Source organism: Calidris pugnax, unplaced genomic scaffold, assembly GCF_001431845.1.
Source record: "Calidris pugnax isolate Ruff unplaced genomic scaffold, ASM143184v1 scaffold27, whole genome shotgun sequence".
NCBI classification, from domain to species: domain Eukaryota; kingdom Metazoa; phylum Chordata; class Aves; order Charadriiformes; family Scolopacidae; genus Calidris; species Calidris pugnax.
Genome location: NW_015090893.1, coordinates 13,653,997 through 13,671,685, shown reverse-complemented (window position 1 = coordinate 13,671,685; position 17,689 = coordinate 13,653,997). Strand labels below are relative to the sequence as shown.

Sequence of the window (17,689 nt, the reverse complement as noted above, 5' to 3'; positions counted from 1 at the left end):
ACCTTGGGGGAACTCGTACCACAGTGTCAGGAGCACTGAGTGATGCCATACCTCTAAACGCTGTTAAGTCTCAAAACTCTGTTTTTCTCCCCCTCAAAAGGAGATAATTGCAATGTGTGTTGCCCATGAAAACTTCACAGTCTGCTTATGCCTTTGGCAGATGCTGGGGGCTCTACTCGGGTGTGACTGGTAAATAAACTGATGCTGGATGTTTCACTCGGGTGGAGCAAAGTGAGCAGAGGTGGCTCCTTTGTTTGGCCTCAGCAGCTCTCGTGGTGTTGTACCAGTTCTTCTCAGATCCAGCAACCGTCCTTGGGGTCCTCAGGCAGAAGACAGATGCAGGAGGGAATGCGGTTCATTTCACTAAAGCTATTTGTAGAATCACAGAACGTGTTGGAAGGGACCTTAAAGATCATCCAGTTCCAACCCCCTGCCCTGGGCAGGGACACCTCCCACCAGACCAGATTGCTCAAAACCCCATCCAACCTGGCCTTGAACCCCTCCAGGGATGAGGATTCACACATGTAGTGTTTTGTGGGATGGAAGACAGGGGATCTGAAACATCTTTCTCATAGTACATGCATTATCTTTCTTTAGAGATGCTGGCTTTAAACACTGATAGGTAAGCTCAGAATGGTTCTGTATATTTTATTTAGGATTTCTGTATATCTGTTTGCAGGAAATCCACTTACACAGGATATTCTGAACCTTTATCAGGAACCAGATGGGACACGAAGGCTACTGAACTATTTGCTTGATAATTTGGCAGGTACTGCAAAAAGAAGTAAGTGATCATTCTTGAAACATTTATTTCTGCTGTGTAAAATAAATGTGATTATCACTTTTGTCTCTTGAATGTTCCCGTAGTTTCAACAGAACAACCACCTCCAAGATCTTGGATTATGTTGCAAGAACCAGACCGTACAAGACCAACAGGTACTGTAACACTTCTCTTTATTTATTTGTTTGTTATAGAAGCTGTGGTTCTTTACTATCTGTTTAAAAAATTTTGATGCTGAAATTAACCAATGATCTGTGCAGTGCTGACCAGCCAGCTAAAGTGGCTCTATCTCAATTGGAGCACCTGTTCCAGATTTACCCATCTTTTACTATGAATTAATTTCTTTTTAATTAACGTCCTCCTCACAGGAATTGAAACTGTTGTCCACAATTTAGTTAAATAGTTGAATTATAACAGGCTTAATTGAACATTTCTTGAAGAGTAAAAAAAAAAAAAATGGAACAACGTGAGCAGAATTTTCCAAAAATGTGGAAGTTTTTCCTTTTAAGTAACCTGTGTATCATCTTTGTCTCAGCACTTTTCTTGCTGTTGGGATTCCGGACATGTTTAACTGTTTACTCATTTTTTCTGCATGAATTGTCTAAAATACAGTGCTAGAATTCTATTCACCTGCACACCAAAAAACTTAGCAATTACTGCAGTGTCCTCTCTTTCAGGACTGATGTACATTACTTTCCCCTATTGATTTTGCTTCAGAGATCATGATGTTAATGCAGTTTATGTTTTGCTGCCACCTATTTATTTTTCAAAATTATGGACTTTGACCCCCAACCAGCCCAGTATTGTTGCCTCAGTTTGCTAAATATTCAAACAATTGTCTTGTTTCTTTTTCCTGAGTTGTACTGCACATTTGAGAGGAGCTCCCAATAAGTTTCTAAGTATCTCATTTTTGTACTGCAAATTCCTTAGTGTTTCTTAAAAACAAACAAAAAAACCCAGCGAAACAAACCCAAAGATCTGCTGGATTACTTGTCAAGTTGCCCCAAACGGTCTCATTATCACTCCAGTTCCAGATGAAAACAGAGAGTAGATGTTTCTTGTCTTTGCACATTGTAAGCTTTTAGAGGTAGAAGCATTTGGAGTTTTATTTTGCCTGTACGTTTTCATTGTGCGAAGGGATCCTTACCCTGCCTGTGGATCTGTTACACTTCGCCCTGGTAATAATTAAGGTAGATTTGAAATAATCTATTTTAAGAGTTTGCAAACCTCTGTATGTAAGTGTTCAAATACGCTTACTTTGTTTTAGGCTTTTCACAAGTAGAGCACCGCTTAGCATAAAGTACATTTGGCTGCTATTTACTGCATTAACCATTTAAAGAGGGAGTTTGGGTTTTGTTTTCTAACTGAATGCTAGGAGACAGTTGCCATAAGTCTGCACTTGGAATGATCTTCTTAGAAGGACTAAGAATTTTTTTTAGTATAGGTATATGTGCTGTGTTTTGGTTGAAGTAAATGAAGCCTGAATTGATAAATTTGCAGGAGGCAAAAGTGAAGAACAACAACAACAAAAAAATTAAATTTGCAGGAGGCAAAAGTGAAGAACAAAAAAAAAAAATATATATGTTTATATGTATTTCTTGCTGAATATATCGGTATTTAAGTAAAATTATTGTTCTGCAGCCTTGTTCTCTGTCATGTGTTACAACGTACTCTGTGATAAATACGCAACCCGGCAGCTCTATGGCTATTGTCCATCTTGGGCATTGAACTGGGAATACAGAAAAAAAGCCATTATGCAGGAAATCCTGAGCTGCAATGCTGACATCATAAGTCTTCAGGTAAAATATATACCGTTCTTTCTTTTCCGTTTCTGTTCCCATGTGCTGGTTTCTCTAGATTAAATGTATTTACAGTAAATGGCCTGCTTTCAAAACCTTCTGGAAACAAAAGGGAAAAAGAGGTGGTGTTTAGAACGTTATTTGTTGCTTGACATCAAAAGAATGCTTTTCAGCCCACACAGTTGGAATGTGAACCAGCAGCTGCTGATCAAAGAAATGCATGTGGGGGTGTCTTTGTGCCTTCGTGTGTATGTGGGGCTATAATTGACACATTTTCAAATAAAAGGCTTGAGATAATCATAACTCTGGGGATTACAGAAATTCATTTATATTTTCTTAAAATAGGGATGTTGCTCTCAAATTTGCATTCTCTGAGGTACTTAATTCTTGAATTTTTTCCCCTTAAATCTAATTCGAAAGTGATTTACACTTCTGAAGATTCTAAATAATATCAATCTTCTATATTTTGCTAATAGTACATTCTTGCTATGTTGTCTTACAACTTTATAGGAGGTTGAAACGGAACAGTACTACAGTTTTTTCCTGGTAGAATTGAAAGAACGCGGCTACAATGGATTCTTCAGTCCAAAATCTAGAGCTAGGACAATGTCAGAACAGGAAAGAAAACATGTTGATGGTTGTGCAATATTTTTCAAAACAGAAAAGTAAGTGATTTGTATTGGCCAAGCTTTCTGTTGTGTCTCACTCTCTTTCACATCATTTCTCAGTTCCATCTATAGCTCAAGCAGTTTGGCATTACTTGCCCTTTTTGTAGCCATTCAGTGTTTCTTAGAGAGCATTCCTATGGTTAGAAAAAAAATGGTCCGTACAAGAGAAATCACGCTGTGTGTAAGTAGTAATAGAAAATTTTACCCTGAAGTTTTAAGTTGGAATTTCATTCTGTTAGAGCAATGCAGGTTAGGAGCTCACTAAATTACACTTCAGTTGTTGAGTGTGTGTGTCCCAACCATTAACAATGAAAAATGAAGCAAATGTCTTATTTTCTTGCTTTTTTTTTATTTGAGTAAAGGAATTGATAATCCCCAGAATTGCTGAAATAAGACCTCAGATGACACCGACTTTTTGATACATTAATTTTCTGATAAAAGCATAAGAAAAGGTACTAAATATCACCGCTTGCTTCTGAAAAATAGCCATTATTAAAGAGTTGCAGCACTTAACTCATTGTGTGAAATTGTACAGCTGTTCAGATATGGGGGTAATAATTTCCCTTCCTCCTCTTCCTTCCAGTCCTTTGTGTTCACAAGGAAATGTAGGTGCCAGGTTTGATGCCTTTTGGCTTAGAAAAAATACTTAGTCCCTCTCTTAAACCTGCATCTTTGAACTAGAAACTGATGCATATTTAGAAACAAGCACTCCTTTTCTATAGTTTCTCAATCTTTCTCTCTGGAAATGAAATGTTTTAAATGAAACTAAGGTAGTAGAAAATATATAAAAATTGCTAGGAAAAGTGTATCCTTTGATTTCAGTTTAGGATTTTATAAAATCATGTGATTGGCTGAGATTTTCACATCGTAAATGTATTTGAGCTTTAATAAAAAGGAGGATTATTTGTAACCCTTTTGTATCTGGCTACTGAAGAAAATATGATGCTTCTCTTTCAGATTTACTTTGGTTCAAAAACATACTGTTGAGTTTAATCAACTAGCTATGGCAAACTCCGAGGGGTCAGAAGCGATGCTGAACAGAGTTATGACAAAAGATAACATTGGAGTGGCTGTATTGTTAGAACTGCGAAAGGAATTGATAGAAATGTCATGTAAGTCCTGTTTAGTTGAATTTTTTAATAGAGTGTGTATTTTGTAAATGAAAAAAAAAGACTTTTGTTATAGTAAATCAGAGAAACGAGGTTCTGCAGATGAATATAACTTTGCATATTGTATGCTCAGAGAAGTCTATTTTCAAAGAGGATTTGGGGAGAAGTCATATTGCTCCTTATTGCTTGAAGATTTTTTTTTCTGCTGATACCTTTTTGCTTAAAAATACAAAGACTTGAGTTTGAGTGATTTTTCGCTTGAAGTTATGTACAGGTATCAAAGAATCAGTTGGTGGTGTGTGTTTCTGGATCGTGTATCTGCATCATTTTAGCTTGTTATTTCCTTCACTGTCATGCTTATACAACCTGTTTGTTCTGCCCTGTCATTCTTAATTTAGCAAATGTAAATTGGCTTTATAAGTATCTCAGTGGGTACCTACTCAACCTGTGTTATATTTATCCGAATAATATTTTATTAATTCAGATTCTAACAACAAGCCTTTTAAGAAGCACTTCTAGCAAGAGGGGTAACTTATAACGTGGATAACTTAAAATTCAGAGCTCATTGCCTGATGAGATACGAGCAGTGTCTGTTTACCATCACAACCTCAACAAATACTGTTGTAATTTTTTAGAACAACACTGTCTGCCTGTAATTAGGATAATCTGTGTTAATTCACCATATTCTTAGATACATAAGCAATACCTATAACAAGGTGTCTGTTTGTTAATGGTGAAACACGTTTTTGTTGAACATGTTTGTTGAATGTGAAACACAATTTTTCCTAATGCTTTATATCAACTAAAATATTTAGGAGATGTAAGAGGAATTGTATGACCCTCTTAAATGAAATGATATTAACCTTCTCCAAGTTATACTGGTATTTTATTTTATTTTTTCATTCCCTGAAGCATCTTGTTTAAAATTCAATGATAGTATTTTCTGTTGTTGATCATGTAACGTAAATAATTGATCTTAAATTTTAGCTGGAAAGCCACATCTTGGGATGGAAAAGCAGCTAGTTCTTGTAGCTAATGCACATATGCATTGGGACCCAGATTATTCTGATGTGAAGCTGGTTCAGACTATGATGTTCCTGTCCGAGGTAAAGAACATTATTGATAAAGCTTCTCGTAGTCTCAAACCTGGTGTTTCGGGAGAACTTGGAAGCATTCCACTTGTACTGTGTGCAGATCTCAATTCTCTACCAGATTCTGGTAAGAGTTCTTTTTTATTTATGTATTTATTTAATTTAGACTGTTTCAAGTGCGTAACAATTTAAATTTTAAGGGCTCACTTTTTTGAAGGAGTTTTCAACTTAGAGAATATGTTGTTTGTTATCATAAGCTCTAAAGGTACTAAGAAAATAAAAGAAAGAGAGAAAAGAGACAATAGTTTCTTTGTGAGCGACTTTACTGCCTGTGCAGTTGGATAGCTATGTCTGGTCTTTCAGAAGCATTTTCATTGTTACCTTACAATACAGGAATGGAAAGGAAGAAAATACCTTCCAAAAAATAACTGGAAACATGAGTATGTTGCTGATAATTGGGTTTTCTTCATTTTAAGTGTGAGAAGATGGTTTTTCTCTTTAAAGTTGCCACCACATAATAATTTTCTGCAGCTCAAATGTTTTTGGACTTCTAAAATTCACTATATCTCCTGCCAGAAAGGGATTCCTCAGACCTCTTTACAAACATACAACTTTTGTTTTTTTTTACTTGGTGGCAACTTTGTAAGTGCAAGAAAAGAACAGATTCAGTGCTTGTCTTTTTGGCTTCCTCGGGTACCCAGCTGAACTGCTGAACTCAAGAGTCATTCTTCCTTCTTAGTGGCAGTTGTTCAATATAATTATCTCCATTCCTGTCCCACTTCCTTCTGACCTCTGCTTGGCAGCTCCTCACATCTGGTAGGGTTGAGAGGAGCAGTTACTGCTCAGCAGTACTGGAAATCTCATTCTTTTTGATCCCAGGAAGGCAAGTGTAGCTGGTGCTACTGCAGTGGCCAGTTCACGTGTCTGATTGCTCCTTTTATCTTCTGGAACCTTAACACAGCTATTCTGAAATTAAGAGGCACAGTCATAACTTTCCAAATCTTGTCCATTTGGCTTTACAGACTCTTTAAAGTTAATTTTATCTGAAGTAGTGGTACAAAAGTTGGCTTTTTTAGCAACATTTTAGCTGAAGAACGTTGAAAGCCAAGTCTTGAGCATAGAGACAAGGAGAGGAGGAAGCTGCCACATAGCATCTATAGAATTTTACTTCCACTTTATTTATCTTCCCCTTTCAGTCTGTTCCTTATTAACATTCTTGTTTTTTTTTCTAATCAAATCATGTCTCTTTGTTCTAGGTCACTTTGCTCTGGACAGAAATATATATTGTCTTGCAATATTTTAAAAGAACTACAGCTGACTATATTATATACGCGTTTAAGATTTAGCTTATATAAGTGTAAAGTTGCATATATGACTCAAAGTACCTACACACTCTTTATTTGCTGAAGGCTTGTTTGTATGTGTCTCCCCTTATAGGTGTTGTTGAGTACTTGAGCACTGGTGGAGTGGAAACAAACCACAAAGATTTTAAGGAACTGAGATACAATGAAAGTCTTACTAACTTCAGCTGTAATGGGAAGAATGGAACAACAAACGGAAGAATTACACATGGTTTCAAGTTGAAGAGTGCCTATGAGAATGGTCTCATGCCTTATACAAATTACACATTTGACTTCAAGGTAAGGACTTGGCTGGTAGTTTGAAGTTTAACGAATGTGATTTGCTGTATGAAGTTGTTTAACAAAGAAGTTAATCTGGGTAGCTAACAGTAAATTCATCCAGTTTATATATAAACCATAGCAAACTAGAGCACAACACTTCAGTCTCCTAGAAACCAAATTTTCCTTTTTCTTGTTAGTAACTTGTAATAGATTTGTGAGAGTTGGGATGCTGTTAACCTTCCATGTAAATAAGAAGATTCTGTATTTTAATACTCCAAGCTAAATGGAATAGTACAAGAGGGGCACTTAAACTGTCAACTGCAAGGAAATAACCCGTTTTGCTACTGAAAACTCTCAGTGCTCCATTGCCCAGGGAAGCAAAGATGGTTCTTTTCCTCTTCAAAATGAGAGCAGTGTGATTTGAAGCTTTGTAGGAGGTTGGAAGTTACAGCCCACAAAAGCAGAGCAGAAGTGATACTTTTTCTTTTGTTCTCCTAATCTATATTGAGTTACCCATGGGATGTAGGAAGCAGAAGTCTCCTAAATGGATGATGTGCTGTGGAGAAGGAATGGTAGCCTTTCACTTACTCACCTTTTGTTTGGAACTTGAGTCAAGAATATATATTAATAATCAATTTTTTTTTCCCCTTCTTTTCTTATTTTAGGGTATTATTGACTACATCTTCTACTCTAAACCTCAGCTAAACATACTTGGCATTCTTGGACCTTTGGATCATCATTGGTTAATAGAGAACAATATAAGTGGTTGTCCACATCCACTCATCCCTTCTGACCACTTCTCACTTTTTGCACAACTGGAGCTTTTGCTGCCTTTCCTGCCTCCTGTAAATGGAATCCATCTCCCTGGCAGGAGGTAGTCAGTACATTTTAGAGGGCAACCTCAATCTAACTTGTACAATTGTAAAATCTGAATATAGAGGAGTGAGGTATGGCCAACAGGGATTTTTTTTTTTTCTTAATAATCTTAATCTTAAATCTAATTGTTTGCTAAAGACATAGTAAAAGCCAGGTGCTATCAACAGACACAATTCTGAGCCCAATATACTTTGTATACTGTTCAACAGCGATTGGTGCGTTTGCACCTTTCTTTAATATGTTACAATTAACCTTCCTGTTTCTTTTATCCAACGTGACATTTTCATGCCTTGAAATAGGGAATTGTAATACAGTATATTCTCTTTGCACAGTTATCTGTAGCACTACTTTTTTGAGGCCAGTAGGAACATCCACAGAACATTCTTCCGTACTTCACTCCCTCCTTTTTCAGACTTGTTTGTAAAATATAGAATTTGAATTTAGCCTTTATTGATTGTATATGAACAACAGAAAACCTGATTTATGAGATTTTGTACTTTAAAAAAAAAAAGAAAAATCAGATTTGGAAAATGATTGTATTGTAAACTAAGGCTAAATTTTTATCTGTTTTCATGTGTTATAAAGGCCAGCTTGTAAAAGAGGTTGTCACAGGTTTTCTCTGCTAATGATTTGCACTGTTAGGGTTTCGTTAGCCCTTTTGTACTACTTTTTATGTTCAATTGAGAACGTTGCTTTTAAAATCCAAACCTATAAAATCTTAATATCTTACAGAGGTAACTAAATGCATTCTGTCTATTTCTGATTTATTAAAAAAAAAAAGAGAAAAGCATAGAGTTCTCGCAGAACAGATAAGCTAAGCAGTGAATATAAGTAGACCTGTATGGATTGGAAGTTATTGCTGATGTGTATACACTCAGATATTTTTCTCATCTCTAACTTTTGAAGTAAAAATTTAGGGATACTTGTGTACAGCTTCTCCATTTCTGTTTTAAATACTTGTCCTATCTCCACTGTGCCTGCTTAAATTTGTTCTCAACTAGCACTGCCTGTGCATGCAGAGAGATCCTGTGCATCCTCTTTTATTTTTTTAAATAATGTTAACACTTGTGAAAATTTTATGAAGATACTTTTGTATAAGCTGTGGCATCTTTTTTTCCTTTGTGAAGCATTGAATATCACACTTTTGGAACATGTTCAGGTTATGGGTACACAGTTTCTAGCTTCTAATACCCATGCACTGCTTCTCTCAGTGTCATTGCACAGTGCTGTCTTTCCCACTAAGAATTACTATCATGTGAATTCTCTTTCGTTTAAATGTGTTCCTCAGTTTCAGAAAGTATAATTCCTTGAAGAAAAAAAACCCCAACCCTACATTTTCTATTGATGAAGCAGTGTAAAAATAAATGCATTTTCAATACAGGTCCCAAAGACAATTCTTCAGATCATTTTTTTTAAAGTGACCAAGTCTTTATTTTAAAGTGTCAAGCAAGACTAAATTTATAGTGTACCCTCAGTGCCATTTGTGTCATGGAGCCAAGTATGTAACAGCTTACAAATTTAACTTGTCTATTTGTATCCTAAAAGGGGAGACTTTATGATCTCCTTAAACTAATACAACTTGAATAATCAATGTAAAAAAAATAAAATAAAAATGGAGCTAGAGAGCTTGGTCGTAAACAGCTTTTGTTTCAGCTGCGGGCAGGGAAGCAAAAGGACACTGAGCATTAAGAGAAAACTTTCTAAATATTGTGAATTTTTATATATAAGAGAGCGGATTGGTAATAATGATTCAAAATTTTATTGAAAAGTAGTCAGCGCTTAAGTGTGCTCATACCGTTCTGTTTGTAAGCTGAAAGTAGAAACTGCAAACAGTTCGGTTATGTAAAATGTACATTTTAAAATTTCAATAGGAGGAACTTTGATCTTGAATCCTTGTCTGGGACCTGATCTCTTGGGGTTATTTTGTTTTGGTTTTAGTTGTGAAAACACCAAACATGTCCAGTTTATAATCAGTACATTGAAATGCTGGTAGTATTGCTGTAGTAGACTTAATGCGTAGTGTTACTTTTTTTCTGTTTGTTTTTTTGGGTTTTTTTGTAAAGTGTGAATAAAAGGTGTTTTACTCATGTTTCCTTAATGATGTCTTGGTAATGTACATCATGACAATTTCCAGTGGTGATGAGCCAATTTAGCTTGTCAAACTGAGCAAACTATTTTTCTTTTCTGATTATCTGGATGGTGTAATGAGTCCAGAAAGCTTTACAGAAGGGGAAGGGAAGCACTTACTCATTTTGTATTTCTTAGAGGGGGATAATTTACTTTAATAGATGCTGGAGCTTGAGTGCACTTGTTAGATTCTAAAGGTTTGAGCTTTATCCAAGACGTGTTCTCCTGTATTGCTTAGTCTTAAAAAATATTGGAATTTATGACAGCATGTTAAAATACAGCCCCTTGTGCTTCTGGAGACACAACTGTTCCTGCGTAGTCACCTTTTAATCTAAGGGTCCATTTAAATAACCGTTCCCTCCAGCTTTTATACTAGTCCATCAGGTCCCAATTGAAAACCCACTGAATAGATTGAAGACACTCCTTTGATTTCACTGGGTTTTAACTGGACCGAAGGGATCACTCGGGGGCTGAAGGAAGGAGAAATATTTGGAGTATAGGGAAAGACCAGGTGACACCAAAACAGAGCTGACAGAAACTTTGTCAAACAATCTTTCAAAGAAAATTTATTCCTGTGTCAAACAAATCTAACTCGAAAGTCTCAGTTTCCAGCTATAACATAGAATAAGGCAATAAACTGTGTCTTCACAAAATCAAAATGTTTGCTTCATAGTTTTTAACACAAAATGGTTATTTGCAATATTTTTATTCGAGGTGGTTTTGGGTGTTGCCATAACGTACCTTCAGTGTTCTTGTTGTAAAAGCACATATAGCAAAAGTCACAGAACATCCTTGGGGTTGAAAGGATTTATTTAGGTTAGACCAGGCTTTTTTCCACTTCAAGTACAGTCAGCCATATCTTGTCTACTTTTATTTACATTTACCAAGAATTCTGGGTGTCAAAGTGTAAATCGAAATATACCTTTAACTAAAAGAATTGATTAGACTACAAGACTAATACCACAAGTTACTGCTTTTAACATAACACAAGTAGGGGGAGGGAAAGAGCATATAAGTCAGTGTGTGTTGTAATTATTTTGTCCTTTTAGCAGCTTTAAGGAAAAAAGAGTAAATTTGGCCAGCATTTGACAAAACTCCCTTTAAGAACATTGTACGTATGCATCTTCGATGCAACTTTACTAAATCTCCCAAGTTGTTTTTTTTACAGCAGTTAAAAAATAGCTTATTTTTTTTGCTTCTTTTTGTGTGGTTTGCTTTTTCAACCACACAAAACCTGTGTGAAAGACACAATAATTACAACACCACTGGGGGGAAAAAACCCCAACTAATTACACTGTAAAACTTTAAAAAAATTCAGTTAACCGCTTAAGTAGCAAGCCTTTTTCATCCAGCCGGACACAGTATTTTTTAGTATGTTAACTGCTATTCTTTTCTTTTGGTTGCATAAATTTGTAATACTTAAGTGTCTTGGTATGTTTAAGTAGTGTCTAGAATATCTTAGTCTTTATTCACAGTACTTCTGTATAATGTGTAATGCACTGGACTAACTCTTGTTTACCATTCATGTAACAAAAACCAGCACATTATCTGCACTAAGCTCAAAGAATGTTGCATTTGTCTATAGGCAGCTCTTCAATAAGATAAATGGGAAACTGAATATGGTCTGATGGTAAACAAGGGCTTTTACTGTTCTCTTCAGTGGAACTTTCTTCTTGGTCAAATTTTAACTAGTTAGTATTATATTTATATACAGGGTCTTCTTTTTCTTTACCAATGTATTTTCCTACTCATAGCTGACCAATAAATCCAATATCTGTTTCAAACCTTCTTGAAGTCTAATTCATATTTTAACTTAATTCCTGAAGCTTTTTCCGAGGAGTTGCCCGTGCAGCCGGCGTGAGTGAAGTGTGTTAGGGGGAAGATGGATGCACGTAAGAAACTTGATAATCCTGGGAAGACTTTTCTGTACTTAACTCTGACTTTCTAGAGCTGCGGACTCAATGCTGGGTTTGGATTGCAAAGTGAAGACCCGGTTAGAAATGCCTCCAGCATTTGTGGAAAACCTGTGTCCAAACCTACTCGAGTCTCAACCCTGTGTCTTCCCGCCTGGCCATCTTCTGACCTTCCCAAGTTGATCAGTAAGGTTAGTCGTGCAGGGGAGGGTTCACAGGTTTGGTCTGTGTCCAGTAGAACCTGCTCCTTCCTTCCTCTTCCCTCCCAGCCCTAGAAAGCCCAAAGTAGGCTTGGAATCTGGCAGTGGGAAGGGATTCAAAGATTTCATTGATTTACCATAGAAGGGGAACAAAGTGAATATTTCTTGCTTTTGCTTTATTTTTTTTGGAATGAGGTTCAGCTACCTCTTGCCCTTAGTCTATTATAATACCATGTTTTTTCTGGGGGTGTATCAGAGTGTGTATCAGAGTGTGTGCATAGCAATACGGACTCTTAACGTTTTTTATGATGTTCCCATCACAAGCAGCAGAAAACACAAAACCTCTGAGCCCACTTGCTATGTGAAGTGCTGAACACACAAGACATCTCGCTGGCACCCCAGTGTCTCTTCAGAGCTCACAGTCACTACGTTGGCACCGCTTTGCTTTGAAATAAATGATCGAGGTCAGCGTTTCCGTGAAAACCACCCGCCCCAGAGCCTTCGGATTGCTTGTAGTTTTAAAATTTGCTCTCTGGAAGCAGCTGCAAGTCCCCAACGGGGCGATGAGTCTGTTTCAGGCTTCAGCACTGATTTATTTCTCTTTGGTTCTGTCTCGGGGTGAGGTTGGTTCCCCCATCACAGCCCAGTCTTGCCACTAGATGGTGTGTGTAACCCAGGCTTCCTGCGCAGAGAGTTGGAGTGAAGGGATTTGAGAGTGCCCTCCCGAAAGCTGGGCTTGTAGAATTCCTCTTTTAAAGTATTTTTGGGAATCCAGGCCCAGGAAAGAACCTTTTCCCGTGGCAGCAGTTGGGTTTGGTAATGTCCATGCCAATTAAATGCTGGCTTTAGAAACCCAGCTGTCACCATGGGCATGAAATGACCTACTTGGTCCTCAATGGTAAAATCATTCTAGGGCCTTTGCTTGCTGCATTTAATCTACTTAATGTTACATTTTAAAATCAGTGCTGTTGTCACGTGATTCCAAGTTGGGGATTTTGAGCTCTTAAATAATATTTGCTAACCTGGCATGTAAGCATTAGGATATCTGTCTGTAGGAAACTGTGCTGAAATTCAGGGAGAGCCTGAGTATATGGAAAACAGCATCTCTTGCTCGAAGACAAAGATGTGAGTCGAGTTTGTGCCCTGTGGTACTGAGTCAGGTCGAATAAGATGTATCTTTCCTTAAGTTGCAGTAGAATAACTACAGCTATTTTAATATAATTGAATACAAAATCACTCTGGCCAGACTCCTAGTTCCTATCCCTTCATGTCCCCGTGTCCAGCAGCTCTTCAGTGAGAGTACAAAGTTGGGTCTGTGCCTTGCAGGGTGGGAATGTCCCAAATTGGTGCAGGTGACTTTGTGGCATTTCTTTTGTGCTAACACGGGTGGAGCAGAAGAACCTTAAAACATCTGGAATTGAGTCTGAGGAGAGAGAAGGAGAAACAGAAAAAAGGTAAGTGGAAATGGCAAGATTATGCAAGGTACATCAGGTGACCTTTTGGGAGAAGCTGTATTTCATTAAAGGTGAGTGTTCTAGCTGCTTTCTTGCTTTTCATCTTCCCCTCCTAACCCAGAGGCACTAATTGTTCGCTCTCTAAATGTTCACTTACTCTGTTTGCATGGAAAGCAGTAAAGCCAATTAAGCTATAGGGACCTTTGGTGCATTTGGATATTTTCTTATTCCAAAATAAGCCTAGTGTTCTCACAGATTACCAATTTTTAAAAGATAAGAAGGTGTGTTCTGGTTAAATCTTCCTGGTGTGAGAGTGGACAGTATTCGTTTCTTTTAAAAGTGCTAAATGTTTATTGTAAAAAAATATGAAATCTTCCTGGTGTGAGAGTGGACAGTATTAATTTCTTTTAAAAATGCTAAATGTTTATTGTAAAAAATATCCATTAGAGAAAATAAAACCATATATACACTCCTGCTAGGTTTTAATGACCACAAAGATTTAAGCTTCAGCTTATTGTTCATAGCACACTATTTTTTTTTCTAGTTAGTTAGTTTAGTTTAGTTTTTCTAGTTGGGTTTTTATTTCTCTCTTTTTCTTTTTTTCCTAGTTTTTCTGTGTCAAGGTACAGACTTCTCCCTTTGGGTGCCAATAGTGAATTAATTGCAGTTTTTCACTGTGGCTATTGGTGTCGATAGCTCTTCAGAGGCTGGATTTATTTCCCTTCATCCTTTTCAGAAAACAGCATATCAGTTAGTATTCTGCTTTTTGGCAACTGCATTCAGTAAGAAGTCTGAATTGGGTGTGTTGCCCGGTGGGAGAGGAGCAGGACAAACATGATTATCCTTCAAAGTGCATTTTTGATTTTCAGCTTCTCAGTTCATGAGTGTTCCCATTCCCTTTGCAGTGTTTTGAGACAGTGTGTAAAACAGCTGAAGGTTTATGCTTCCTTAGCTGCTCCCTGAGAGGCTGTGCCCCTCTATTGCCATGGGGTATTCCTGCAAACACTTGCATGTGCTAAACTAGAACTATTTCTGGTGTAATTTTAGGTAACAGGCTACAGGAAAGGCTGGGATTACTCTGGGTAACAATTTCTCTCTTAAGTGGAATCCTTCATCCAAGGACCAGTGAGGGAGGAGGGAGCTGAACAAAAGGTAGAAATTTGGGTCTTGGCCCAAGATGGCCAAGAGGAAATTTTCCATTAACTCCACTGGGCTTTCACTGGGAAAACAGATATTCCAGGAGTAAGAAAAATGAAGTTACCACGTGTGCATGTGGAGATCTGAGGGACTGTCCTCTGTGAGATGTGTCCTAACCCACCGAACCCCGCAGGCGGGGAGGGCGAGTGCCTGACCTGCAGCTCTGAGCACGGGGATTCATGGTCCACTGAGCTGGGTCCAGTCCTGGCTCTGGTGTGGTTGTACAATTCCATTAAGCTTTCACATTTGACAGTGTGAAAACTGTGGTTTCATCTAGTTACATCATCTTCAGTAAACAGCCAGGCTTGTCCTTACGTTGTCTTTGTATTACTCATGTCCTGTAGGAACTACTGAAATGAATAGAAAGAACCCACCCAGTGCTGCTGCACGTGCTCCTCCTTTACCTCTGCAATTCTTTGCTGCTGTGAAAAATCTGTTTCTATACAATTGTTTTTTCTTACAGGTTTGGCTGTAAGAAATCCTCCTCCTTCCCCTGAGTAAGAATGATTCCCGTTCTACAGAATGCAAAAATAACTCCGAAAGCCAGTAACTTGCTGAAGGTCCTGGGTGTCTGGACTGTGGAACAGATGATGTCTGTGGTTCCCAGTTCAGGATTTTCAGCCCTTTCTGCTCCCACGTGTCCATCACCTCCTGGGAGCCCAAGTGTGTGTGGGGAGCATCACGAAGGTGCAATTGCTCTGCATTCAGGTAGATCAAAAGGTATGAGAAGGGCAGGTGGCCGTGTCCTGCCTGGATTACCTCTCGCAGCAGGTTGAACAATGTGCCTTCAGGTTCTCAGGGGGGTTGGTTCCCTCCTCTGTCCCCAGTGGGAGAAATGTGTGCAGTGTGACACTTTGTTCTCATAGTGCTTTTAAAAATACTCAGAGATTCTGAAAGCAGTGGCTTCTTAAATATGTCTGCAAAGGCCCTGATCCGTAAAGATGCACAAGTCTGTGTTGTCTCTTGCAAGTACGATGGAGCTGAAATAGCTTGGGAGCTTGTTTGGCTCAGGATGTAAGGGCTTGTACCAGGAGCAGGAAAATCTTATAGTCCAACTGGTTTATTATGGTCCAAGCAAGAAAACTACTCTAGAAAAAGGAAAAAAAAAAGATACGTGTGACAAACTGCCGTGTAAATGTAGCCCTTGATGCTGTTAACAAGAAAGAAAAGGATTCTAATAAATCCTAATTAGAGAGTTCTGTCTGATAGCTGGGTCTTCGTGTCCCCACCATGTCTCAGAGTCTGACAAAGTTGTGACCGATTGCATTAAGTGTTGCTATTCCTGGAGAGCAAGCAGTAAGGAAAACGGAAAATGCAATATGATTTTGCAAAACTGTTTGAGCTTCATTTTGACCTGAAATTGCTAGAATCGACCAAATGGCATTGGATGTGACAGAATTTGGTGGGGAGGTTTGGGGCGGGTTTTGTTTCCTTGGCAATTTTGGCAGCAGTTGTTTTCATCCGTATTTTCAAACACCAAAATTTCCAAAGGCAACGGGCTTCCGAAATTTCTGCCATGCCTGATGGGATGATATTGAAAAGTTGATGTGTTTTCCTTTCTATCCCATACTGTTTGCAGTGGACTGTAGGAAGAATGTTTTGTCTTTGGGTGCAGAATCCGAAGATTTGCACTGCTGGACTGAGGGTACCAGGTAATTTTCTGTTGGCAGTGTTAGGTTTAGCAAGATGTTTGTCCCAGAATCCTTTTGTTGAAGACAGTGAAATTTAATCAAGTGAACAGATGAGCTTGGAGTGGGTTTTACTCCCCTTGCTGTCACAGGCTGTGCTCCACGCCTTCTGGCATAACTGTGCCAGGAGCATTTTTACAGTGTCAGAAAAATGTTCAAAGACAATAGATTTTTGTCAACATCTTTCTAGTGAAAAAAAAAAAAAAGATTTTGGACAAGATTATACTGGGCGCCCCAGCTGCCAGCTACAACCTCCGTGGTAGCTACCTCCAGGAGCTACCTCCATGGAGCTGCCAGTGTGTTTTTGCCCACCTGAAGAGTGACCTCCATGTTTCACTGGGGTTTTTGCTTTGCTTACCTGCAGCAAGAACCAATTTCTTCTCTCTTTAGTGCTATAAACCATTGCCCCCCCGACACTTCCCTCTGATGCTGCTAATATTGGCTTTTGGATTCAGCTATTACCCCTGCATGTTCTTCTGCTTGATGCCATCATATTCTTGAATAATTAATTTCGTTAATTATGCTTAGAAAAGGTTTTCAGTGTGGAGGCTCAACCAGTTCATCTGCAGCGAGTTTATTGTGCAGCTTATTCTCTTCTTGGTAAATGATTTGATCTGAAGCACGGAGGCAGCAGAGAAGTTAAATCTTCAATTTCCTATCTTTAAAATCACAAGGGGAGGGTCTCACCACACGCCGTAGCGTGGATCAGTCACCACTCTGGCTCTCAGGGACCTCCTGGGGCAGGTGATGCTTTATTGTTCTAAGAAAAGAGAAGAGACTTTGCCATAGATCCTGCTATTTGCTTGTTACTATAAAAAGATCGGGGAGGGGAGGTGGGGAGGAATGTGTTTTAAATCCAGCTGGTACCAGCTCAGCCCTTCAGGGAAGCACAACACTTAATTTCTCTTGTATTTCTTTGACCCAGTTAGCATTGCACAAATGTTCCTGATCACAGGGCTGTCTAATCCTCTCTCGAATCCTGCTCAGTTTTATCTTGTTGACATCCTGCGGCAATTAATTCCAGGAGCTGACCCTGCACAGCAAGAAGGCCTGGTGCTTTCTCTCTGAATAGTCTACTTTTGATTTTCCATCTGTGTACCCTTGTTCCAACAAACTAGTTTGGAGCAGAGGTGGCGTTGAGCATGATCACAGCAACTGGTGTCC

General features: G+C 38.4%; 1 protein-coding gene across 3 annotated transcripts in view; it reads left to right on the top strand.

Annotated features, from left to right (window-relative positions):
- Positions 1 to 11,861, top strand: part of CNOT6 (CCR4-NOT transcription complex subunit 6) — a 36,068-nt gene extending 24,207 nt beyond the window's left edge. For 2 of the 3 annotated variants that reach the window (XM_014948070.1, XM_014948069.1), the window contains exons 5-12: positions 680 to 784; positions 868 to 936; positions 2,423 to 2,580; positions 3,091 to 3,245; positions 4,206 to 4,360; positions 5,345 to 5,575; positions 6,886 to 7,088; positions 7,736 to 11,861. In XM_014948070.1, coding sequence (XP_014803556.1) covers positions 680 to 784; positions 868 to 936; positions 2,423 to 2,580; positions 3,091 to 3,245; positions 4,206 to 4,360; positions 5,345 to 5,575; positions 6,886 to 7,088; positions 7,736 to 7,948 — 1,289 coding nt within the window. In that variant the 3' untranslated portion in view covers positions 7,949 to 11,861. The remainder of the gene's footprint in view (positions 1 to 679; positions 785 to 867; positions 937 to 2,422; positions 2,581 to 3,090; positions 3,246 to 4,205; positions 4,361 to 5,344; positions 5,576 to 6,885; positions 7,089 to 7,735) is intronic. The other variant, XM_014948071.1, reaches the window with a different exon arrangement.
- Positions 11,862 to 17,689: the final 5,828 nt, after the last annotated feature.